At 45.7% G+C, this 20,433-nt stretch overlaps 1 protein-coding gene across 1 annotated transcript in view; it reads right to left on the reverse strand.

The window, feature by feature from the left end:
• mrpl4 (mitochondrial ribosomal protein L4) overlaps nucleotides 1-20,433 on the reverse strand; it is a 29,612-nt gene that overhangs the window by 7,795 nt on the left and 1,384 nt on the right. The window contains exons 2-6 of the mRNA XM_085980181.1: nucleotides 15,612-15,693; nucleotides 14,625-14,790; nucleotides 12,593-12,644; nucleotides 7,507-7,624; nucleotides 4,798-4,904 (exon numbers count right to left, since the gene is read on the reverse strand). Of these exons, the coding sequence (XP_085836307.1) occupies nucleotides 4,798-4,904; nucleotides 7,507-7,624; nucleotides 12,593-12,644; nucleotides 14,625-14,790; nucleotides 15,612-15,693 (525 nt within the window). The remainder of the gene's footprint in view (nucleotides 1-4,797; nucleotides 4,905-7,506; nucleotides 7,625-12,592; nucleotides 12,645-14,624; nucleotides 14,791-15,611; nucleotides 15,694-20,433) is intronic.

Consider the following 20,433-nt stretch of genomic DNA (forward strand, 5'->3'; position numbering starts at 1 on the left):
AAGAAAGCTATCAAAACACTGCCAATTCGGGGCAGGACTAGCAGATTATCTTCGAGACAAATTTGTCTGCGGTCTCCTAAGTGAAGGAACACAGAAAAGGCTGCTTTCTGAAAAAGATTTAACACTGGACAAGGCTTTCAGTATGGTTGTATCATACGAAGCAGCCGCAAGAGGAGCTGCAGAGATACAACAAAAGACACAGGACTTCGGCACCCATGAAATGACACAGGGTTTTGAGAGATGTTATCGCTGCGGCAGATCCACCCATGACCAGAGGGACTGCTGGTTCAAGGACAAAGCATGCAGGCAATGCGGAAAGATTGGACACATTGCACGGGTATGCCGATCTGGACAAAAAAAACCCACGGACAGGAAAAAAAAAATCAATAAAGAAAAGTACAGAAAGGTACAAATGATGACGGACAGTAGCTCCGAAGACCAGAAGAGCGATAGTGACTCCGAAAACAAGAGACTAAGCTGTCTCAAATTACATAATGTAATTGCCAAAGATGATTACCAGAACATTTGAGTTACCCTCACGATAGCAGGGTCCCTAGTTAAAATGGAGCTAGATACAGGATCAGCTCTGACCGTCATAAATCGACGGGATTATGAGCGGCTATTTCCGCATATACCTTTAAAAGACACATCCATTATCTTGAAAACATATACGGGGCAGAAAGTATACCCCAAAGGAAAAATAAGGGTGCCTGTTGTATACAATGGCAAGGAAATACAAAAGTTGTATTTATACGTTCTACACGATGGTGGTCCACCGCTGTTGGGACGTGAATGGATCAGGAAAATACGTTTAGACTGGCACTCCATTCAGGCACTGACGGTGACCAGTAAGAAAAAAAACGATGATGACGTCATACCTGAACAATTAAAAGACATCTTGGCCAACGCCAAAGAAGTGTTTCAAGAGAAACTAGGAACCTTGAAAGGCATCACCGCCTCAATAAAAGTGGAAGATGCAGCAATTCCCAAGTTTTTTAAGGCAAGACCGGTGCCATACGCAATTCGTCCAGCAGTCGAGGCAGAGCTGGAGAATTTGGAAAAGGCAGGCGTATTATCCAAAATAGATTGGAGCGAATGGGCAACACCCATCGTCCCAGTCATGAAGAAAGCATTGAATAATGATAAATCTGAAGAAGAGAGAAAAATTCGCATCTGTGGAGACTTCAAGGTGACTATAAACCCGGTCCTTCACACGGTACAGTATCCTCTTCCGAGGATAGAAGATATTTTCGCCTCACTATCCGGAGGGAAACGTTTCACCAAAATTGACTTGGCACAGGCATAGCTACAGATGGAGGTTGAAGAAGCCTCTAAAAAATATCTCACGATAAATACACACAAAGGTCTGTACCAGTACAATCGACTGGTTTTTGGAGTAGCATCCGCTCCAGCTATCTGGCAAAGAGCTATGGAGCAAGTCCTCCAAGGGATTCCGGGGACTCAATGCTACTTAGACGACATCCTTGTAACAGGAGAAAACGACAACGAGCACCTTGCCAATTTGGAGCAGGTGCTCACTAGGCTGAGAGAATGGGGCCCACGAGCAAATCGCCCCAAGTGCGAATTTTTCCAAAATCAAATATCATATTGTGGCCACATAATTAATAAGGAAGGGTTGCATAAGTCACCTGAAAAAATTGAAGCGGTCATAAAAGCCCCAGCACCTGAAAATGTTTCACAATTAAGGTCGTTCCTGGGATTAATAAATTACTATCATAAATTTTTACCGAACTTATCAACTCTTCTGCACCCTCTTAATGAACTGCTACAAACAGGAGTAATTTGGAAATGGAGCGAAGACTGTAAACGTGCCTTCCATAAATGCAAAGACTTAATCACGTCCAAAGAAGTTTTGGCTCATTACAACCCATCACTGCCAATCAGACTGGTGTGCGATGCATCCCCTTACGGCGTAGGAGCAGTATTATCGCATAAATTCCCTGATGGCTCGGAACGGCCGATAGCTTTTGCGTCACGCTCATTGAACTCAGCTGAGCGTAACTATGCCCGAATCGACAGGGAAGCACTCAGCCTGGTATGGAGAGTGAAGAAATTCAACCATTACCTACACGGACAAAAATTTACCTTGTTGACTGACCATCAACCCCTCATTTCCATATTCAACCCTAAAAAGGGTGTTCCCATTATGACAGCGCAAAGGCTACAGAGGTGGTCCCTTTTTCTAGGGGCACACCAATACAACATAGAATACAAAGGATCAAAACAGCATGGGAATGCTGACGGGTTATCGTGCCTACCGTAGACCCAGTGGAGATTTTCCACTCTACCATAGTCGAATGTCTACCAGTAACAAATTCTGCCATTGAAAGAGAAACTAGAAATGACCCGACTCTCTCACGAGTCTACGATTTAACAGTGAAGGGATGGCCAGCACATGGCGAACCACTGTTGCCAGCATTCTCGCAAAGAAGAGAACAGCTGTCAGTGTGCCGAGGAACCTTGATGTGTGGATCCAGAGTGGTGATTCCACCCAAACTCCAGGATAAAGTGCTAAAGGAGCTTCACAAGGGGCATCTGGGTGGAGTGAAAATGAAGAACCTAGCCAGGGCGTTTGTATGGTGGCCAGGTATCGATGGAGACATCGAAGAAATGACCAAGAGCTGCCTAGGATGCCAGAAGGTCCAAAACGCTCCACCACAAGCCCCTCTACATCCATGGGAGTGGCCCTCATCCCCCTGGCAAAGGGTACATATCGACTTTGCTGGTCCATTTATGGACTCAATGTTCTTAATCGCGGTTGATGCACACTCCAAGTGGCCGGAGGTAATAAAGATGTCCTCCACCACCACGGAAAAAACCATCACAGTATTAAGGACCATATTTGCCAGGAATGGGCTGCCGGAACAGATCTGTTCTGATAATGGACCGCAATTTGTGTCCGAAGAATTCAGGAAGTTCTTAAAAAACAATGGGGTTAAGCACTACACGTCTGCCCCATACCATCCCGCCACCAATGGATTGGCTGAAAGGTTTGTCCAGACCTTCAAGAAGGCCATAAAGGCCATGGGTAATGAAGACATAAAACTTCAGCACAAAGTGGATAACTTCTTGTTCGCATACAGGAATGCAACACATATGGTTACAAACCAAACTCCCGCCATGATGTTCTTCAATAGAAGCCTAAGATGCCGGCTGGATTTGATCAAGCCAAACATCAGAAGGGACGTGGAGAACCGGCAATTTCAAGGCATGAATGAAAGGCCAACTAGAACCTTCCAGATAGGTCAACAAGTTTTGGCCCGGGACTACCGTACCGAGAAATGGCAGCCTGGAACTATCTGCACACGACTAGGACCGCTGATGTATACCGTGGACATCGGAGAAAGCATAATAAGGCGCCATGCTGACCAAATCATAGAGTCATCCGAAAAGGGACAACCTACACCACAACTCTATACGCCTAATGATGAAGTAGAGATACCCATATCTACCTCCGATCCGGTGATACTGGAACCCGATGAACCCGACACTGGCATTCAAGCCGAATCAGCCTTGCCAAAAGAACCTACTACATCACCAGAAACTACTACACCACCGAGGCGTTATCCGGACCGAGTCAGGAAGCCTCCAGAGAGACTGACTTATAATTAATTAACTGCAGCAATGTGTAGATTATTTTTCTTGTAACATGTAATTAACGATTACTTAAAATATTATGTATTGGTTGGCTAAAAGGGGAGGAATTGTAGTGTATGTGCCTTTAAAAGCCCCATGTGTACTGTAATGCCGGTAATGGCCACTCGGGCTATATAAGCCTGTATATTGTGTTGTATCAGTTAGCTCCCCTCCAGACTTTGTTCAGTAAACACCTGTGAAACCAACTCCTGTCTTCAGTGTCTCTATTAACACACGGACACAACAAATATATTTAATGAATTGGCCTCCACTGCCTTCTGTGGTACAGAATTCCACAGGTTCACCACTCTCGGTGAAGTAATTCCTCCTCATCTCTGTCCTAAATGGCTTACCACTTACCCTTAGACTGTGACCCCTGGTTCTGGAGTCCCCGGCCATCGGGAACATCCTTCCTACATCTAGTTGGTCTAGTCCTGTTAGAATTTTATAAGTTTCAATGAGATCCCCGCTCATTCTTCTAAACTCCAGCGAGTATAAGCCCAATCGACCCAATCTCTCCTCATACGTCATTCCTGCCATCCCAGGTATCAGTTTGGTGAAGCTTCGCTGCACTCCCTCCATGGCAAGAACATCCTTCCTCAGATAAGGCGACCAAAACTGCACACAATACTCAAGATGTGGTCTCACCAAGGCCCTGTACAACTGCAGCAACACATCCTTGTTCCTGTACTCGAACCCTCTCATATGTGGACAGGGATTATTTTTGTATTGGGAATGGTCTTCATTTTCCTTTATGCATAATTACAGAATGTCACTGGTTTATAACTTAAAGAAATAGATCCATCAAGACCACACTACTACAGAAGTACTTCCAAGAAGAATGTTTTGTTCTCTTCTCACACTATGTCTTTACTACAAAAAAAATGCTCAGTTGTAATTAGGTTCAGCTACCTTTGGATTTTGCTGCCTTTTTGATTAACCCAGAAACATTAGCAGTCACAGAAGAGGTTTGTCAGGTGCTGCACAGCTGGTAATTATGAATAAAATTGCCTTGGGCTAGATACACCACCTAGTGGTTACAACTGAAGAAAAGACTAAGTTTGGAGACACCATAAAGGGGAATAAAACAGATGCAAAGTTTAGAAATCAGGGTTAGAAAGAGCACTCACTAGTCCTTACCTGAGCAAACTTCGTAGTGAGAGCCACTTTCAGACCCATTACACGAACTTTCATGGGCAACATATAATAATAACTAGTTGGCCCTCGAGGACCATGGGCAACACCACCTATGAAACAAAACAATTTCTTTGATGTTTTTTTTGTTCAGATCTTTGCCCAGCTCATATTTTGCTGGGTTTTCTTTCTCCAAACTAGCTTGCACTAATTATTTCACTATAAATAGCAAACAGTGGAAACCTTTCCCCATTGTTCTTCCATACTACAATAATTGTTTACATTGTCTGTTGAAATGCAAATGGCCTTATTGTATCATGTTGCCAGTGTAGGGTTCGAAAATCCACAACCACGTTTTACCAAAAATTGGATTGCCCTATACAGTTTAAAACCAACATTTTCGGCCAAGGCAGAGGTCCCGACAAGCAGGCTGGGATATGCCTGAGACATCCGAATACAGGGGGCTGTGGCTCAGAGGCGAGCCATAGATGTCGGCCAATCGAAGCAGAGTGCATTCTCAAAGGCCAATCAGGGGACCGAGTCAGACCTGAAGCGAGGAAACCCCCGGCCAATGGGGACCACCCGGTCCGGGTTTGAATATGTGACTCACCCCTAATCGGGCTATGAATACAAGCCATCATCACCTTAATCAACTCGGACTAGGGACAATAGTCTTGGGATCACTACAGTTAAGAGGTGGCCCAAACTAATCAAGTCCCAGGACTGACACAATGGGGCAGCAGACTTGGAGGAGCCGGTGTGCACTCAAAACAATACCCCTGTCCTCACACCTACCTGTATAAATATGGAACACAAGAAGGACCAACGCTGAGAGAACTATTACCAGAAGAACAAACAGGAGAGTGAGTTAAGACGCTGAGGGAAAAGACGAGCCCGGGAGGGACGAGCTGGGGCGAACTAACATCTAAAGAACTCCAACCGCGCTGAGGAGAAGATCCACCATCAGGCCCCAGGCTCAATCGGTATACTGAAGGTTTACTCCGCTACCAGACGGCGCAACATCGCCGCAAGAAGCCGTACCGTATACCGACTCCCGTTCCGGGGACCTCGACAAGAAGACACCAACGACCGAAGTGGCTGTGGAAGACGGCATTCACTCCAGTCTTTTCGGGAACCTTTTCCATCAAGCACAAACCAACCAACGACAACCGACCGAAAGCGCAATCAACAAAACCAAACTTCGAGAAAACCCGACCAGACGCAGCAAGGTCCTCTCCGAGGTTCGGGGTACGGCGAACCCCGAGGCACAGGTCGAATTCTGACGACGACAGCTCCGACGACGACAGCAACAACAACAACAACCCAACAACCGCACTCAAAATTCCATCTGTCAAGGGAGGAGGCTGTGAGTATAATCCAAGGGCCTGCAACTGTCAGTCTGGTTTAGGTAGGAAAGTGGGTTGGTGGGATTGGACTTGGTAAAGATAAAACTGTAAACATTCTCGTTGTGTCCGTTCTCTCTCATATTTTATTCATAGTTATAAATGTGTGTGTGTGTTTTTTTACGTTTGTGGCAGAACTTACCTTGGCAAATAAAATTGGTTGTCACCTGTTCTTTTCCAAGGACTACTTGTCTCCGAGTGTCTATTTAAAGTGCATCGTTCTCCACCCAAATTCTGGAGTTAGAACCAGATAGGGGCATTAGGGCACTTCGAACCCGCCAAACAAGGGAACAGCAGACTAGGGAAAAGAGAGAGGACTCCAGGAGCACTTGGGCTCAGGAGTACCCCACAGATTAGGTATAAACTGTGCGGGTCGCCACCGTATTTTAGTCCTCCTCTATAAGCTGTTGTTCTCTATCTCCTTAGAGGGTGTTTAGTGACACCCGACCTGCAGGCTAACATAAGCTGCAAGGGTATAAAGGAGACTGAGACCCAATACATCAACAGGCACTAAAGACCCCTGCAATTGGGCAGAGCAGAGCCCCATCCCCTTACACCAGAAGCACTAATTTTAATGTATATATTTTCTGTGAGCATTGCTTACATTTCCAAAGATTAAAAAAAGACTATTGTAGCTTTTTAAGAGAAGAATGAATAAACATTTAAAGCAGAAGAAGTTACATGGGAATGAGGTGAGAGCAGAGCAATAGGATTTCTTCTGGATTGCTCTGCAAAAAGCCAAATGCCACCTCTTTTATACTTTAAAAAAGTCTATGGTTCTATGATTCTGCTTTAACCCATCCATTTTATTGTAGAGTGTTATTGGAAGTTTCAGAGCTGGGCTTTCCCTAATCAATAAAAATGACAGTTCCTCTATTTATTAGATAGTTGAAGCATGTTATACAATTAAAAGGACGCATGTTATTGGAGAAGACTAAAAGGAATGCAGCTATTGCAAAAGAATATTAGGAATGTGGTCAGCCAGGGCAATGTTCTAGGGGCAATATTGCCCTGGCTTCTGGAACACAAAAAAATTGAGATCTGTGAAAACAAAATGCAAAGAAAACACCTGCAGATTAAATGTGTTTTGTTGTGTAGAAGAACAATTGGAGGAAAAGGGAGGAGGAAGGGATGAGGATATTCCACTGTTTGTTATTTAGAGTGAAATCATAAGTGCTTACTTTATACATATTTATTTACAATTGTTATAAATAAACAGCAGAAATCTTCCTCCAAAGTGAGCGTGAATAAAAAGTTAAAATTAACAGAATTACTGAAACGATTACGGATGCTTTAGACAATAGATGATTACCTCCTCTCCATATTGGTGACCGGATGCTGCCATGGCGTGCCCTGCCACTTCCTTTCTGTCGCCATGGTTTCCTTCCTCCACCTCGGACTTCAGCTCGAGTCTTCACTTTGGCATGGCTCTACGAATTTAACAAAAAACTGAATAAATCCTGATTTGTTTTCCTCTTACAGTATTTTTGCAGTCCTGATCTACATTAGTGTTAAATTACTAGGACAGTTTGCTTAAACTTAGCTTGAATTCCCTTGACTTTAGAATCAAAGTGTTTAAAATTACACTTTGATGGTGATGCGCCATCAATTACTCAAAAGACTGAGGTTAAGCGAGTAACAACCAGGCTTTTATTAACTAAAGAATGAAGGTCGTGTCTCGAGTGGTCGACCCGTCCAGAATACTAAGGGACTGGGAGGTAGTCACTTATATACCTGGAATAGTGGGAGGAGTCAGCCGAGGCATGTCCAGACCTGTACCTAGTGGAATACACATACACATACAGACAGGTATAACAGTGGTTTACCACATTCACCCCTTGTTTAAAAATGAGTCCGGCGGGGTGAAGTGTATTTAAAAGTTCGTGTATTGCTCTCCGGAGGTCTTGTCTGCCGCTGTGATCGACGTGGCGACGGCAGGGGTGGTGGAGCTTCTGGCGTCGCGTCCCGTGTAGGCTGGGGCCCTGGAGTGTAGTCCTCGTGGGTGACGGTCCAAGGCGAGCCGGCTGCTGGGGTTGGATATCGGGTCCTGGGGGGGGGGGGGGGGTGGGGTGGTAATGGGTTATAGCGGTCCCCGAGGGTGCGAGGTCTCGTATGGAGACTGTGTCGTAGTGGGTTACAGCGGTCCCCGAGGGTGCGAGGTCTCGTATGGAGACTGTCCTCCCGCCCGTCCAGGTACGCAATGTAAGCGTACTGGGGGTTGGCATGGAGGAGGTCGACCCTCTCGACCAGGGGGTCCGTTTTATTGGCCCTCACGTGTCTTCAGTAGTACCGGCCCTGGGGACGTCAGCCATGGCGGTAACAATGTCCCCGATGTGGACTTCCTTGGGAAGACAAACATTTTCTCGTGAGGGGTGGCATTGGTGGCAGTGCAGAGCAGTGACCGAATTGAGTGGAGCGCATCGGGGAGCACCTCCTGCCAGCGGGAGGTCGGAAGGCCCCTAGACTTTAAGGCTAGTAGGGCGGCCTTCCAAACTGTTGCATTCTCTCTTTCCACCTGTCCGTTCCCCCAGGGGTTGTAACTGGTGGTCCTGCTTGTGGCTATACCCCTAGCGAGCAGGTACTGGTGGAGTTCGTCGCTCATAAACGATGAGCCCCGGTCGCTATGGATATAGCTGGGGAAACCGAACAGGGTGAAGAGGCTGTTCAGAGATTTAATGACCATGGCACTGGTCATGTCCGGGCAGGGGATAGCGAACGGGAAACGGGAGTACTCGTCAATGATGTTGAGGAAGTACACATTGCGGTCGGAGGAGGGGAGAGGCCCTTTGAAATCGACGCTCAGGCGTTCGAAAGGGCGAGTGGCTTTTATCAGATGGGCTTTGTCTGGTCTATAAAAGTGCGGTTTGCACTCAGCGCAGACTTGGCAGTTCTTGGTCATGGTCCTGACCTCCTCGATGGAGTAAGGCAGGTTGCGGGCCTTGATGAAGTGGAAGAACCTGGTGACCCCCGGGTGGCAGAGGTCACTGTGGAGGGCCCTCAGCCTATTGATCTGCGCGCTGGCGCAGGTGCCGCGCGATAGGGCATCTGGGGGTTCATTGAGCTTCCCAGGCCGGTACAAGATCTCGTAATTGTAGGTGGAAAGTTCGATTCTCCACCTCAAGATCTTGTCATTTTTGATTTTGCCCCTCTGCTTGTTGTTGAACATAAAAGCAACTGAACGCTGGTCAGTGAGCAGGGTAAATCGTTTTCCGGCCAGGTAGTGCCTCCAATGACGCACAGCCTCCACAATAGCCTGGGCCTCCTTCTCGACCGCGGAGTGTCTGGTCTCCAGGCCCTGGAGGGTTCGTGAGAAGAATGCCACAGGTCTCCCCGCCTGATTAAGGGTGGCGGCCAGAGCGAAGTCGGACGCATCGCTTTCCACCTGGAAGGGGATGGGTTCGTCCACTGCGTGCATGGTGGCTTTGGCAATGTCCTCCTTGATACGGTGGAAGGCCAAGCGGGCCTCTGCCATCAGGGGAAAAGAGGTGGTTTTGATCAGCGGACGGGCTTTGTCTGCATAGTAGGGGACCCACTGAGCGTAGTAGGAAAAAAACCCTAGGCACCTCTTCAGAGCTTTTAGGCAGTGGGAGTTCCATAAGGGGACGCATCCGGTCCGGGTCAGGACCGATGACCCCGTGTTCCACAACACAGCCAAGGATGGCGAAGCGGTCTGTGCGGAATATGCACTTCTCCTTGTTATATGTCAGGTTCAGGAGTTGGGCGGTGCGGAGGAATTTCTCGAGGTTTGCGTCATGGTCCTGCAAGTCATGGCCGCAGATGGTCACATTGTCTAGGTAAGGGAAAGTGGCCTGCAGCGCGTTTTGATCGACCATCCGGTCCATCTCCCTTTGGAAGACGGAGACCCCGTTGGTAACGGCGAAGGGAACCCTAAGGAAGTGATAGAGGCGGCCGTTTGCCTCAAAAGCAGTATACTGGCGGTCTTCAGGGCGGATGGGGAGCTGGTGGTACGCTGATTTCAGGTCAATGGTCGAAAAGACGCGGTACTGCGCGATCTGGTTGACCATGTCAGCTATGCGGGGGAGTGGGTAGGCGTCCAGCAGGGTGTAGCGGTTTATTGTTTGGCTGTAGTCGATGACCAGGCGTTGTTTCTCGCCGGTCTTAACGACCACAACCTGGGCTCGCCAGGCGCTGGAGCTGCCCTCAATAATCCCCTCCTTCAGGAGCCGCTCCACTTCGGTTTTGATGAAAACCCTGTCCTCGGCACTGTATCGCCTGCTCTTTGTGGCGATGGGCTTACAGTCGGGGGTGAGGTTAGCAAACAGTAGGGGGGGGGTGGGACTCTGAGTGTGGAGAGGTTGCATCTGGTGCGCGGCGGGCAATTTGGAGGCTGCTGGCTGCGGACTGTGAGTGGGGGGAGGGGGCCACCGTACGCCAGTGTAACGCTTTTGAGGTGGCACTGGAAATCCAACCCCAGTAGGACGGCAGCGCAGAGGTCGGGCAGGACCAGGAGTTTAAAATTATTGAACACAGTCCCGTCTACTACTAGTGTCACCACGCAGTAGCCGCCAAATGTCCGCTGACTGGGACTCGGAGGCCATAGAAATCCGCTGGTGCGCAGGCAGGACTGGGAGAGAGCAACGCCGCACCGTGTCGGGGTGGATGAAGCTCTCTGTGCTCCCGGAGTCAAAAAGGCAGTTTATTGCATGGCCGTTTACCTTAACGTCCATTTTGGACCGAGCTAGTTGGTGCGGTCTCGTTTGGTCCAGCGTAACAGAGGCCAGCGTAGGGGTCGGTGTGTCGCTGCGGGTATCAGATGGGGGGGGGGGGGGGGGGGGGTTGGCGGTCTGCTGCGTCCCGGCTGGTGTCCAAAATGGCGGTGTCCATGATTCCCATGTGGCTGGAGTCGTCCAAGATGGCTGCTGCTGCGGTGGTTCGCACATGGCTGGGGAGGCCCAAGATGGCGGCCCGCACGGCCCACACGCGGCGCTGTTGGGGGCCCAAGATGGCGGCTCGCACGGCCCACACGCGGCGCTGCTGGCGTTCGGGGTGGCTTTGGCCTTGCAGACGCTGGCGTAGTGTCCCTTTTTCCCGCAGCCCGAGCAGGTCGCATTCTTCGCCGGGCAGCGCGCTCTGGGGTGTTTGGCCTGGCCACAGAAGTAGCATTTCTGGCCTTGGGATACTGCTGTCTGGCTTTGGGACACTGCTGCGGTAGTTGGGCCGTTGTTGGGCTGTGGCTGGGGTGGCACGGTGCTATGGGGCTGTCCTACCGTGTCCCAGGTTGTCGTTCCCTGCGGCGTCCACGGTGCAGAGGAGTAGGCTTCCATGCCCCGGTAGGCTGCGTCCAGCGTTAGTGCGATTTCGGAGGCTTTGTCGAGGGTGAGGTCACTCTGCTCCAGCAGTCGCTGTCGGGTGTCGTTGGACCTGTGGCCCGCTACGAAGGCATCCCGGATCAGTTCCTCCGTGTACTTAGCGGGCGTTACCGCCTTACACCCACAGGCCCGGCCAAGCACGGACAGTGCTTGGAGGTATTCCTCAGTCGATTCCCCAGGTTGTTGCTTGCGACTCCCCAGGAGGTGCCTGGCGTATACTTCGTTCACAGGGCGCGTGTACTGGGTCTTGAGGAGCTGGAGGGTGGCTGTGTACGAGGTCGCGTCCCGGATGACTGAGTACACTCGGTGGTTCACCTTGGAGATCAGGACAGACAGTTTGTCCGCATCCGTTACGACCGCAGTGGAGGCAGTCAGGAATGTCTCGAAGCACGTGAGCCAGTGAGCAAACTTGGTGGAAGCGTCCACTTCCCGACTGTCCAGGTCCAGGCATGCTGGTGTGAGGATCTTCTCCATTATAAAAAATTTAGTTAATAAAATTGATGCGCCATCAATTACTCAAAAGACTGAGGTTAAGCGAGTAACAACCAGGCTTTTATTAACTAAAGAATGAACGTCTTGTCTCGAGTGGTCGACCCGTCCAGAATACTAAGGGACTGGGAGGTAGTCACTTATATACCTGGAATAGTGGGAGGAGTCAGCCGAGGCATGTCCAGACCTGTACCTAGTGGAATACACATACACATACAGACAGGTATAACAGTGGTTTACCACAGATGGGGATAGGGTCAATAGAGAAACTATTTCCTCCAGAGTAGTGGAATTCTGGAACTCTTTCCCCAAAGGCTGTGGATACTGGGTCAATTAAAATTTTCAAGACCGAGAGCGATTAGATTTTTTTTTTTTAGGTAAGGGTATCAAGGGGTGTAGAGCAAAGGCAGTAAATGGCGTTAAGGTACAGATCAGCCATGATCTAATTAAATAGCGGAAGAGGCGCGAGGGGCTAAATGGCCTACTCCTGTTCCTAGATCAGTATGTACTTGAGAATGAACCTAGTTGTGACCTGAACAGACTGCATTCTAAACAAACAGTAAAAGAAAAAATACTTACTATTCTTTTAAAGTTTTTCTGCCATATTGCAACTTCATGTAGAATATCAATTCTGATTAAAAACAAACAAAATTAATCCTTGGTATTTGTTTTCTTAAACAGCAACCGTAAACACATCATATTGGTCAACATTAGTTCAAACGATAAAATATGGTATTATTGTGAATAAGAAGTGTAACAATTTCTCCAAGAATTGCATTCGAATGCGTTACTTTTCATGCAGCTGACAATTACAACAAAAACGTCGTCCATTTTTGGCAGCCCCCCCCCCCCCGGGACAAAGCAGGCCACTTGATCAGCACCTCATCAACTAGCCTAAACATCCACCGCCAGCATGCCGTGCCTACAGTGTGTTCTATCTACAAGATGCACTGCAGCAATTTCTGAAGGCTTCTGTGGCAGCACAACCCAAACTTGCGACCTCCACCATCAAGAAGGACAAGGGCAGCAGGTGCATGGGAGCAGCATCACTTTGCAAGTTCCCCAAGACACACATCATCCTAAATGGGACATATATCACCATTGCTTCATTGTCGTTGGATCAGAAGCCTGGAACTCCCTACCTAACAGCATTGTAGGAGCGCCTTCACCACATGGACTGCACTGGTTCAAGAAGGCCCAGCACCACCGTCTCAAGGGCAACTAGGGATGGGCAATAAATGCCAGCCTTGCTATCGACGTCCACATCCCGAGAATGAAAGGAAAAAAATCTCCTCTTCCCTGTCAGTTTTCCTCAGTGACCAGCTGAATCCTTAATAAATACTTTATATACAAATATATAGTTTTAACTCAAAGTGCCGTAGCAAATTAAAGAACCTTTTTTAAAATCTTTGTCATTTTAAAGAGGCATCTAGGTTTTTTTTTAAACTTACATTTCACATTGTTGCCAGTGTTGTAATGAGTTCCATCATGGGGAACAGTATGCTTTGTGATTATAATAAACAAATAGAAGGTATTAACTTGAAGCATCTTAACAAACCTGTTTATTTTTAACCTCAGTAATGTTATTTTGCCTTTCCTTTGGGTGCTACGAACTCTACCAAGGGGATGAAGAAACAGCATATCCTCCAACTCACCACAAGCAATGCCATGAGAGAGATCTGCTGATGAGGTATTAAAAGCCTTGCGTATAGGGTGCACTTCTTGCAAGTGTCACACTTCTTCCTGCCACAGATTTCTGTCATATCTACCCATCACACTTAAACTTACCATGTATTATACTTACCTACTAATGAATCCTACCCCCTCTTCAGGCTGTGGCACTGCTTGCCACAGTGCCACCAACTTAGATCTATTAAAATCGAGCCTGTTGCCCAATGGTCCCTTGCTGCTTCTCCCACTAATGAGCCCCTTTTCCCCTTCCCAAGGTGGCGGTTTACCACCCTGCTGCTCCCCCTATGACTCAACCCAACTGCTCGACCCCTTCCACCTGACCCCACATTGCAAAAGCCATGGTCTTGGGAGTACAGGCTAAGTGCTCAAAATGCTTTTGCTGTCATAGCAAAAGTACTTAATACTTGTAATAAGAATACAATTTAAATTATTTAATTGCCATAAATCAGTGGTCCTGATAATTTATTGTACCTTACATAGCATAAAAGAGCATATCCTCTAGGCTCACCATGAGCAATGTTACAGGAGACCCAGTAGTTAGTATAATAAGTTATATCTTGGGAGAGGGACTCATTTATGAACTCAACAGCCTTACATTAGAAAAAATTAATTTTCAATGTTCTAATTGTTTTAGGATTCCTATATTCAGTAAACTTAGTCTCCACTTGTTTTTACATTTATTTTTATAACTATGCACATAGCCTAATAATACCATAGGGAAACAAACTGGTTATAAAATGCAGCTTCTAAACTTCAGGAACACCCTACATTTATAGTGCCAAACTAATACAATGACGTTTCATGTTTTCCTTTAAGGCAGTCAGGAAAGATGGTGGAACAACATGAAGACAATCTTAAATAAACGAATTAGATGATATTTCAGTTTCGTTGTAATCTTGAAATGTAGTGAACACATTACCTTGGAGGTACCGCAAAGACATCAGGATGCAAATCAATGATGCCTAGCTTGTCATCGGTATACCCCTGCAGAGATTCTAGCCAGGCCTGTCTGGGCTTCAGATGTGAAGGAACTGCTATCTCACACTTTCTCAAAACAGGCAGCCCAGATTCAATTGGGGATGGTTCTGAAATATATTAACCAGAGTATGAATGCGTACGTAATAAAAAACATACATTGTATTCAGGACAAGTGAGATCAATGTTAGCAGTTAAAACTATATTGTGAGAAGATTCTATTGCCAAGAGTCCATAAAGAAAATTTAAATCTAAAAACACTCTACCTCAGGCTGAATGCAATGCATCCAAGTAAACAAAGCCTATCATGGCCCTTATAACTTTGGCCGGAGCAAATGATCGACCATTGAGTTACTGAAATCAGAATCCCGTAGAACTATAGGTGGGGTGCTGGTTTTGCTCTTTAAGTAGCCAACTTTATTGGTCACTTTATTACTAGTATCTAGAATAACTTGTCCATCACCTTTTGCTATCAACAGGCCTGATTTTTTTCTACATAAACTGTAAGCTATAGGTGATAGCTGTATTCACAGCCTTATTGCTTAGTCTAAAACAACTGCTACAATTTAAATTGTAGACAGCAAAAGGTAATTTTGAGGTGCCGAGGCCATTAGTACCAGCAAGTAATGTTATCGCCCTAGGATAATCTGTTCAAAACTACAGGCTGTTAATAACTTGTGGCAGAATAGAATCTAGTTTGTTTAGCAGAAGATTACTACAAAGGAGGCAGCGAGATAATGCATGGTACCAAACTAGTAGGATAGAGGGATGCACCTCCAATATACTACATGTTTCCTATCTTCTCCTTGCCAACTGAATAAAAGCACAGAACTGAAGTTAGACTGTTCCTACAAACTGAGGGGAGGTAGGGTGAGTCATTCTGGCCTTTGATAAGGTACTTCATTAACCAAAACAATACTGGACAACATACCTTTTTTTTCTATCTCAATTAAGTTTGCTTGGAGATGCAGATTGGCTGGCAACTCACTTCCTCCAGATAGAGTTGACACAAACTATTTCAAGAGGAACAAAAAGCATCTTTAATTAAAGCAATGGCAGCACATTAAAATATTGTCTCACTGAGCTCTGGCACACACTGAACTCTGTATTTATCTCTTTGATTAAAAAAATAGTTGTGTGGCTTATAGGACATGAGATAAACAATGATCAAGACCTGAAAGAGGTCTGGTTTCATTCATTTTTCTGAAGCAAGTTTTCAACAGTTGCACTTTGTAAAGATATGTATTAAACTAATAAAACCGCTAGAGTATCATATTTACCAGAAAGTCTGGAAAGAACCCTATCTCCAATCAGTTTTTAGGTCTCCGAAAGCTGTATTATTAGATATAACTGGTCAGGAATTCTTTTTCTCACTGTCCAATATCCCGCTTTCATTTATGGCACAATGGCAGCATATTACATCAAGCATGGATACAGTAACAACTTGATTAGAGGAAGAGAGAGACTGTGATTAATGGTTGTGATCATTTAAATGTCAAATGGAAAGCACAATTCAGAATATATATTAATTAGACGTTGTATAGCCTATGGAGAACAGTCAGTACCTGTGACAGGTGGCAAGTGCTATGTAAGATTTCAGTGGTCTAGACAGTCAAATGTGCTTGGGCAAGTACAGATCTTATCCTACGCCTCAGGACATTTTCTCTCCAACATGATGGATAGGTTAAATATCCAGAAAAGGAATCTGGTAAAGTAATATTAGTGCATTTGTGAGGAGATTTGTCAGCTGTGGCTCAAAGGTAGCACATTGAGTCAGAAGGTTGTGGATTCAGAGGGTATGATTAAGAAGTTTGCAGATGATACTAAAATCGGCTGTGTGGTTGATACTGACGAAGGAAGCTGTAGACTGCAGGAAGATATCAATAAATTGGTCAGGTGTGCAGAACAGTGGCAAATGGAATTCGATCCGGAGAAGTGTGAGGTAATGCATTTGGGGAGGGCTAACAAGGAAAGGGAATACACAATAAATGGTAGGACACTGAGTAGTGTAGAGGAACAAAGGGACCTTGGAGTGCATGTCCACAGATCCCTGAAGGTAGCAGGCCAAGTGGATAAGGTGGTTAAGAAGGCATACAGAATGCTTGCCTTTATTAGCTGTGGCATAGAATACAAGAGCAGGGGGGTTATGCTTCAACTGTATAAAACACTAGTTAGGCCTCAGCTAGAGTACTGCGTGCAGTTCTGGTCACCACATTACAGGAATGATGTGATTGCACTGGAGAGGGTACAGAGGAGATTTACAAGGATGTTGCCGGGAGTAGAGAATCTTAGCTATGAGGAAAGACTGGGTCGGTTTTCCTTGGAACAGAGGAGGCTGAGGGGAGACCTTATTGAGGTGTATAAAATTATGAGGGCCATAGATACAGTGGATAGAAAGGACCTATTTCCCTTAGCAGAGGGGTCAAAAACCAGGGGGTACAGATTTAAAGTAATTGGTGGAAGGTTTCGAGGTGATTTGAGGGGAAATTTCTTCACCCAGACGGTTGTGGGGGTCTGGAACTCACTGCCTGAAAGGGTGGTAGAGGCAGGAACCCTAACCACATTTAAAAAGTACTTGGATGTGCACTTGGGATGCTCTAACCTGCAGGGCTACGGACCAAGAGCTGGGAAGTGGGATTAGGCTGGATAGCTCTTTGTTGGCCGACGCAGACACGATGGGCCAAAATGGCCTCTTTCCATGCTGTAACTAACTAACTTTCTAAGTCCCACTCAGAGACTTGAGCACAAAATCTAGGCTGACACTCTAGTGCAGTACTGAGGGAGTGCTGCACTGTTGGAAGTGCCATCTTTCGGATGAGATGTTAAATTGAGGCCCCGTCTGCCTTCTCAGGTGGACATAAAAGATCCCATGACACTATTTTGAAGAAGAGCAGGGGAGTTATAACCAGTGTCCTGACCAATATTTATCACTCAACCAACATCACTAAAACAAATTATCTGATCATTATCACATTGTTGTTTGTAGCATTGTGTGTGCAAATTGGCAGTCCTACATCACAATGGTGACTACATTTCAAAAGTACTTCACTGGCTGGAAAGCGTTTTGGGACGTCCGGAGGTCGTGAAAGGCACTATATGGAATGTTTGCCTTTATTGCAAGGGGGTTGGAGTACAAGAGTAAGGAAGTCTTGCTCAATTGTACAGGTCTCTGGTGAGATCACACCTGGAGTACTGTGCACAGTTTTGGTCCCCTTATCTGAGGACATACTTGCCTTAGAGGCGGTGCAACAAAGGTTCACTAGACTGATTCCTGGGATGAGAGGATTGTCCTATGAGGAGAGATTGAATAGATTGGGCCTATGTTCTCTGGAGTTTAGAAGAATGAGAGGTGATCTCATTGAAACATATAAGATTCTGAGGGAGATTGACAGGGTAGATGCTGAGAGGTTGTTTCCCCTGGCTGGAGAGTCTAGAACTGGGGGGCATAGTCTCAGGATAAGGGGTCGGCCATTTAAGACTGAGATGAGGAGGAATTTCTTCACTCAGAGGGTTGTGAATCTTTGGAATTCTCTCCCCGAAAGGGCTGTGAATGCTGAATCGTTGAGTAGATTCAAGGCTGAGTTAGATAGATTTCTAGGGGAATCAAGGGATATAGGGAACGGGCGTGAAAGTGGAGTTCAGGTAGGAGTTCAGCCATGATCTTATTGAATGGCGGAGCAGGCTTGAGGGGTTGTATGGCCTACTCCTGCTCCTAATTCTTATGTTCTTATAAATCCAAGTCTTTCTTTCTGCCAAAAGAGATTTCATTCAATACTAACAATCGTTCGCATAGATATTGTAACTGGATCACAGTGAAGTCATACAAATTTATTGATAAAAGAGCATTGCCTGTTTTAATTAGGGGAGGGAGAAGAATAATGAGAAAATGTAAAAAGAGATACAGAGGCAATGAGATATAGTTTGTGTGAGAAAAGAGGACAGACAGAGTGGAAGACAAACAGAAGAAAATGAGGGTGGGATACAAGTAGAGTGAGATACAAATTTACTGTATTTGAAAAATCTGTCCATGAATAACAACCAGAAATCAACTGGTTTTCAATTAGGAATAATGAGAAATAATGTTGAAATACAGGATGCCCTTGACCTGAATCTCAAAAACATTTCAAATCAGTACAGCAACTGTTGTAGTGGAAGAAACAGTTTAGTGGACTAAAGCTATTTCCAAAGATATTTAGGAAATTGTAGTTCATGCCTGCTATTTCCTTCCCCTGTAATCTGCAATGCATACAACAACTTACATTTATATAGCACCGGTAATGTAGTAAAACATCCCGAGGCGCTTCAGAAGAGCATTATCAAACAAAAATTGACGTCAAGCCACATAAGGAGATATTGGCCTGGATTTTGCGGTCAGCGGCGAACGAACATTGCCAGCCGTCCATTACACTTACACTTGCCCACAGACTTTCTATGGGCTTTTGCACTGCAACTTGCGGTGTTTAGAAATCCATTTCAGCGTGGCACCCTCTACAGGGGATCTGGGATCTGAGTGAACAAGGCAAGCAACTGTGTGTCTCCTTAACCAATCAGATTGAAGAATTCTTAAAGAGCAGCGCAGTCTAAACCAGGAAGTGCAAGTTAGAATTCAATGCCAAATCATATACAGAAAGTGAAGTAAAGAGAGGGAAAGAAAGATTGGATTGAGAAAGAGATAAGAGAGACAGAAAGAAAGAGTTTTAAAAAATGTAAATTTTTTTAGTTCTTTAAATCTCTAACAATAATTAAAATCTGAAGGAATGAGACACCACACTTGTAAAAGTTAATTTTCAGTGCCAGAGAGGTTGTTTGGCAGTAATTAAGACTTATCACGGAAAATTTACTTACACTGGAATGGACAAGCCCTAACTTTTTCTGACATCCGTGATACCGGTATAGCGAAGCATCTGGAGGAGCAGGGCAACTCGGACAGCCACTTCCTGACTTCCGTGTTTAACTGCGCATGCGCGGTCGCCAGAGGTTGCTCTAATAACTGATTTACTCTTTAATAACTGTGAGCACCGATAGCCTCATCGTTATTTTCCCGCAAAATTTGGGCCATTAGGACAGGTGACCAAAAGCTTGGTCAAAGAGGTGGGTTTTAAGGAGCGTTACCAAGCTTGGTGACTTTTCAACTTGCAGTCCCACAAATTTTTCGTGGTTTCTTTTAAAATATTTATTCAGTCTATTGAGGTCTTGATGTGACAACAGCATTGATTAGGTTTTCGGTGGCAAAGGAAAAGAGGTGTAAATGGGCTGTGGCCTGAAGTAGAAAAGTGCATTCTTAGTAAATGACTGGATTCGCGGTATAAAGGTCAGCCCGAGGTCAAACTAGATGCCAAGGTTGCGAACCACCTGAACAAACAGCCGAGAAGATCGAGAGATGCGGAACCAGAGGATGGGAAGTAGTGTGCTGAAACAACACAATCGATTTCAGTGCCTTCAGGTGATCCAATTCCTGATTTAGCAAAGGAGAGGGATACAGATTGGAGATAATTTGACACTGTTGATAGAATTAAACACTGAAAATAGGGCAACATTTTATGTTACTTAAAAATCACAGTATCCAGGACCACTGAGGCTAGCATTTTCAATGCACAGCAGTTGTAGGAAATATTGCATACCTTACCTAGTGACAGTTTGAAACACTTTTCCAGGAAATATATGGCACAATGACATGACACCTCAGGAAGATAAAATGAAATAAATCCTTGGGGGTTAAACTTAATCAAAGTTCCTTTTAAAATGGACTCTCT

The sequence above is a fragment of the Somniosus microcephalus genome, chromosome 3, assembly GCF_052327205.1.
Source record: "Somniosus microcephalus isolate GS21.2 chromosome 3, FLI_Smic_1.0, whole genome shotgun sequence".
Classification (NCBI taxonomy): domain Eukaryota; kingdom Metazoa; phylum Chordata; class Chondrichthyes; order Squaliformes; family Somniosidae; genus Somniosus; species Somniosus microcephalus.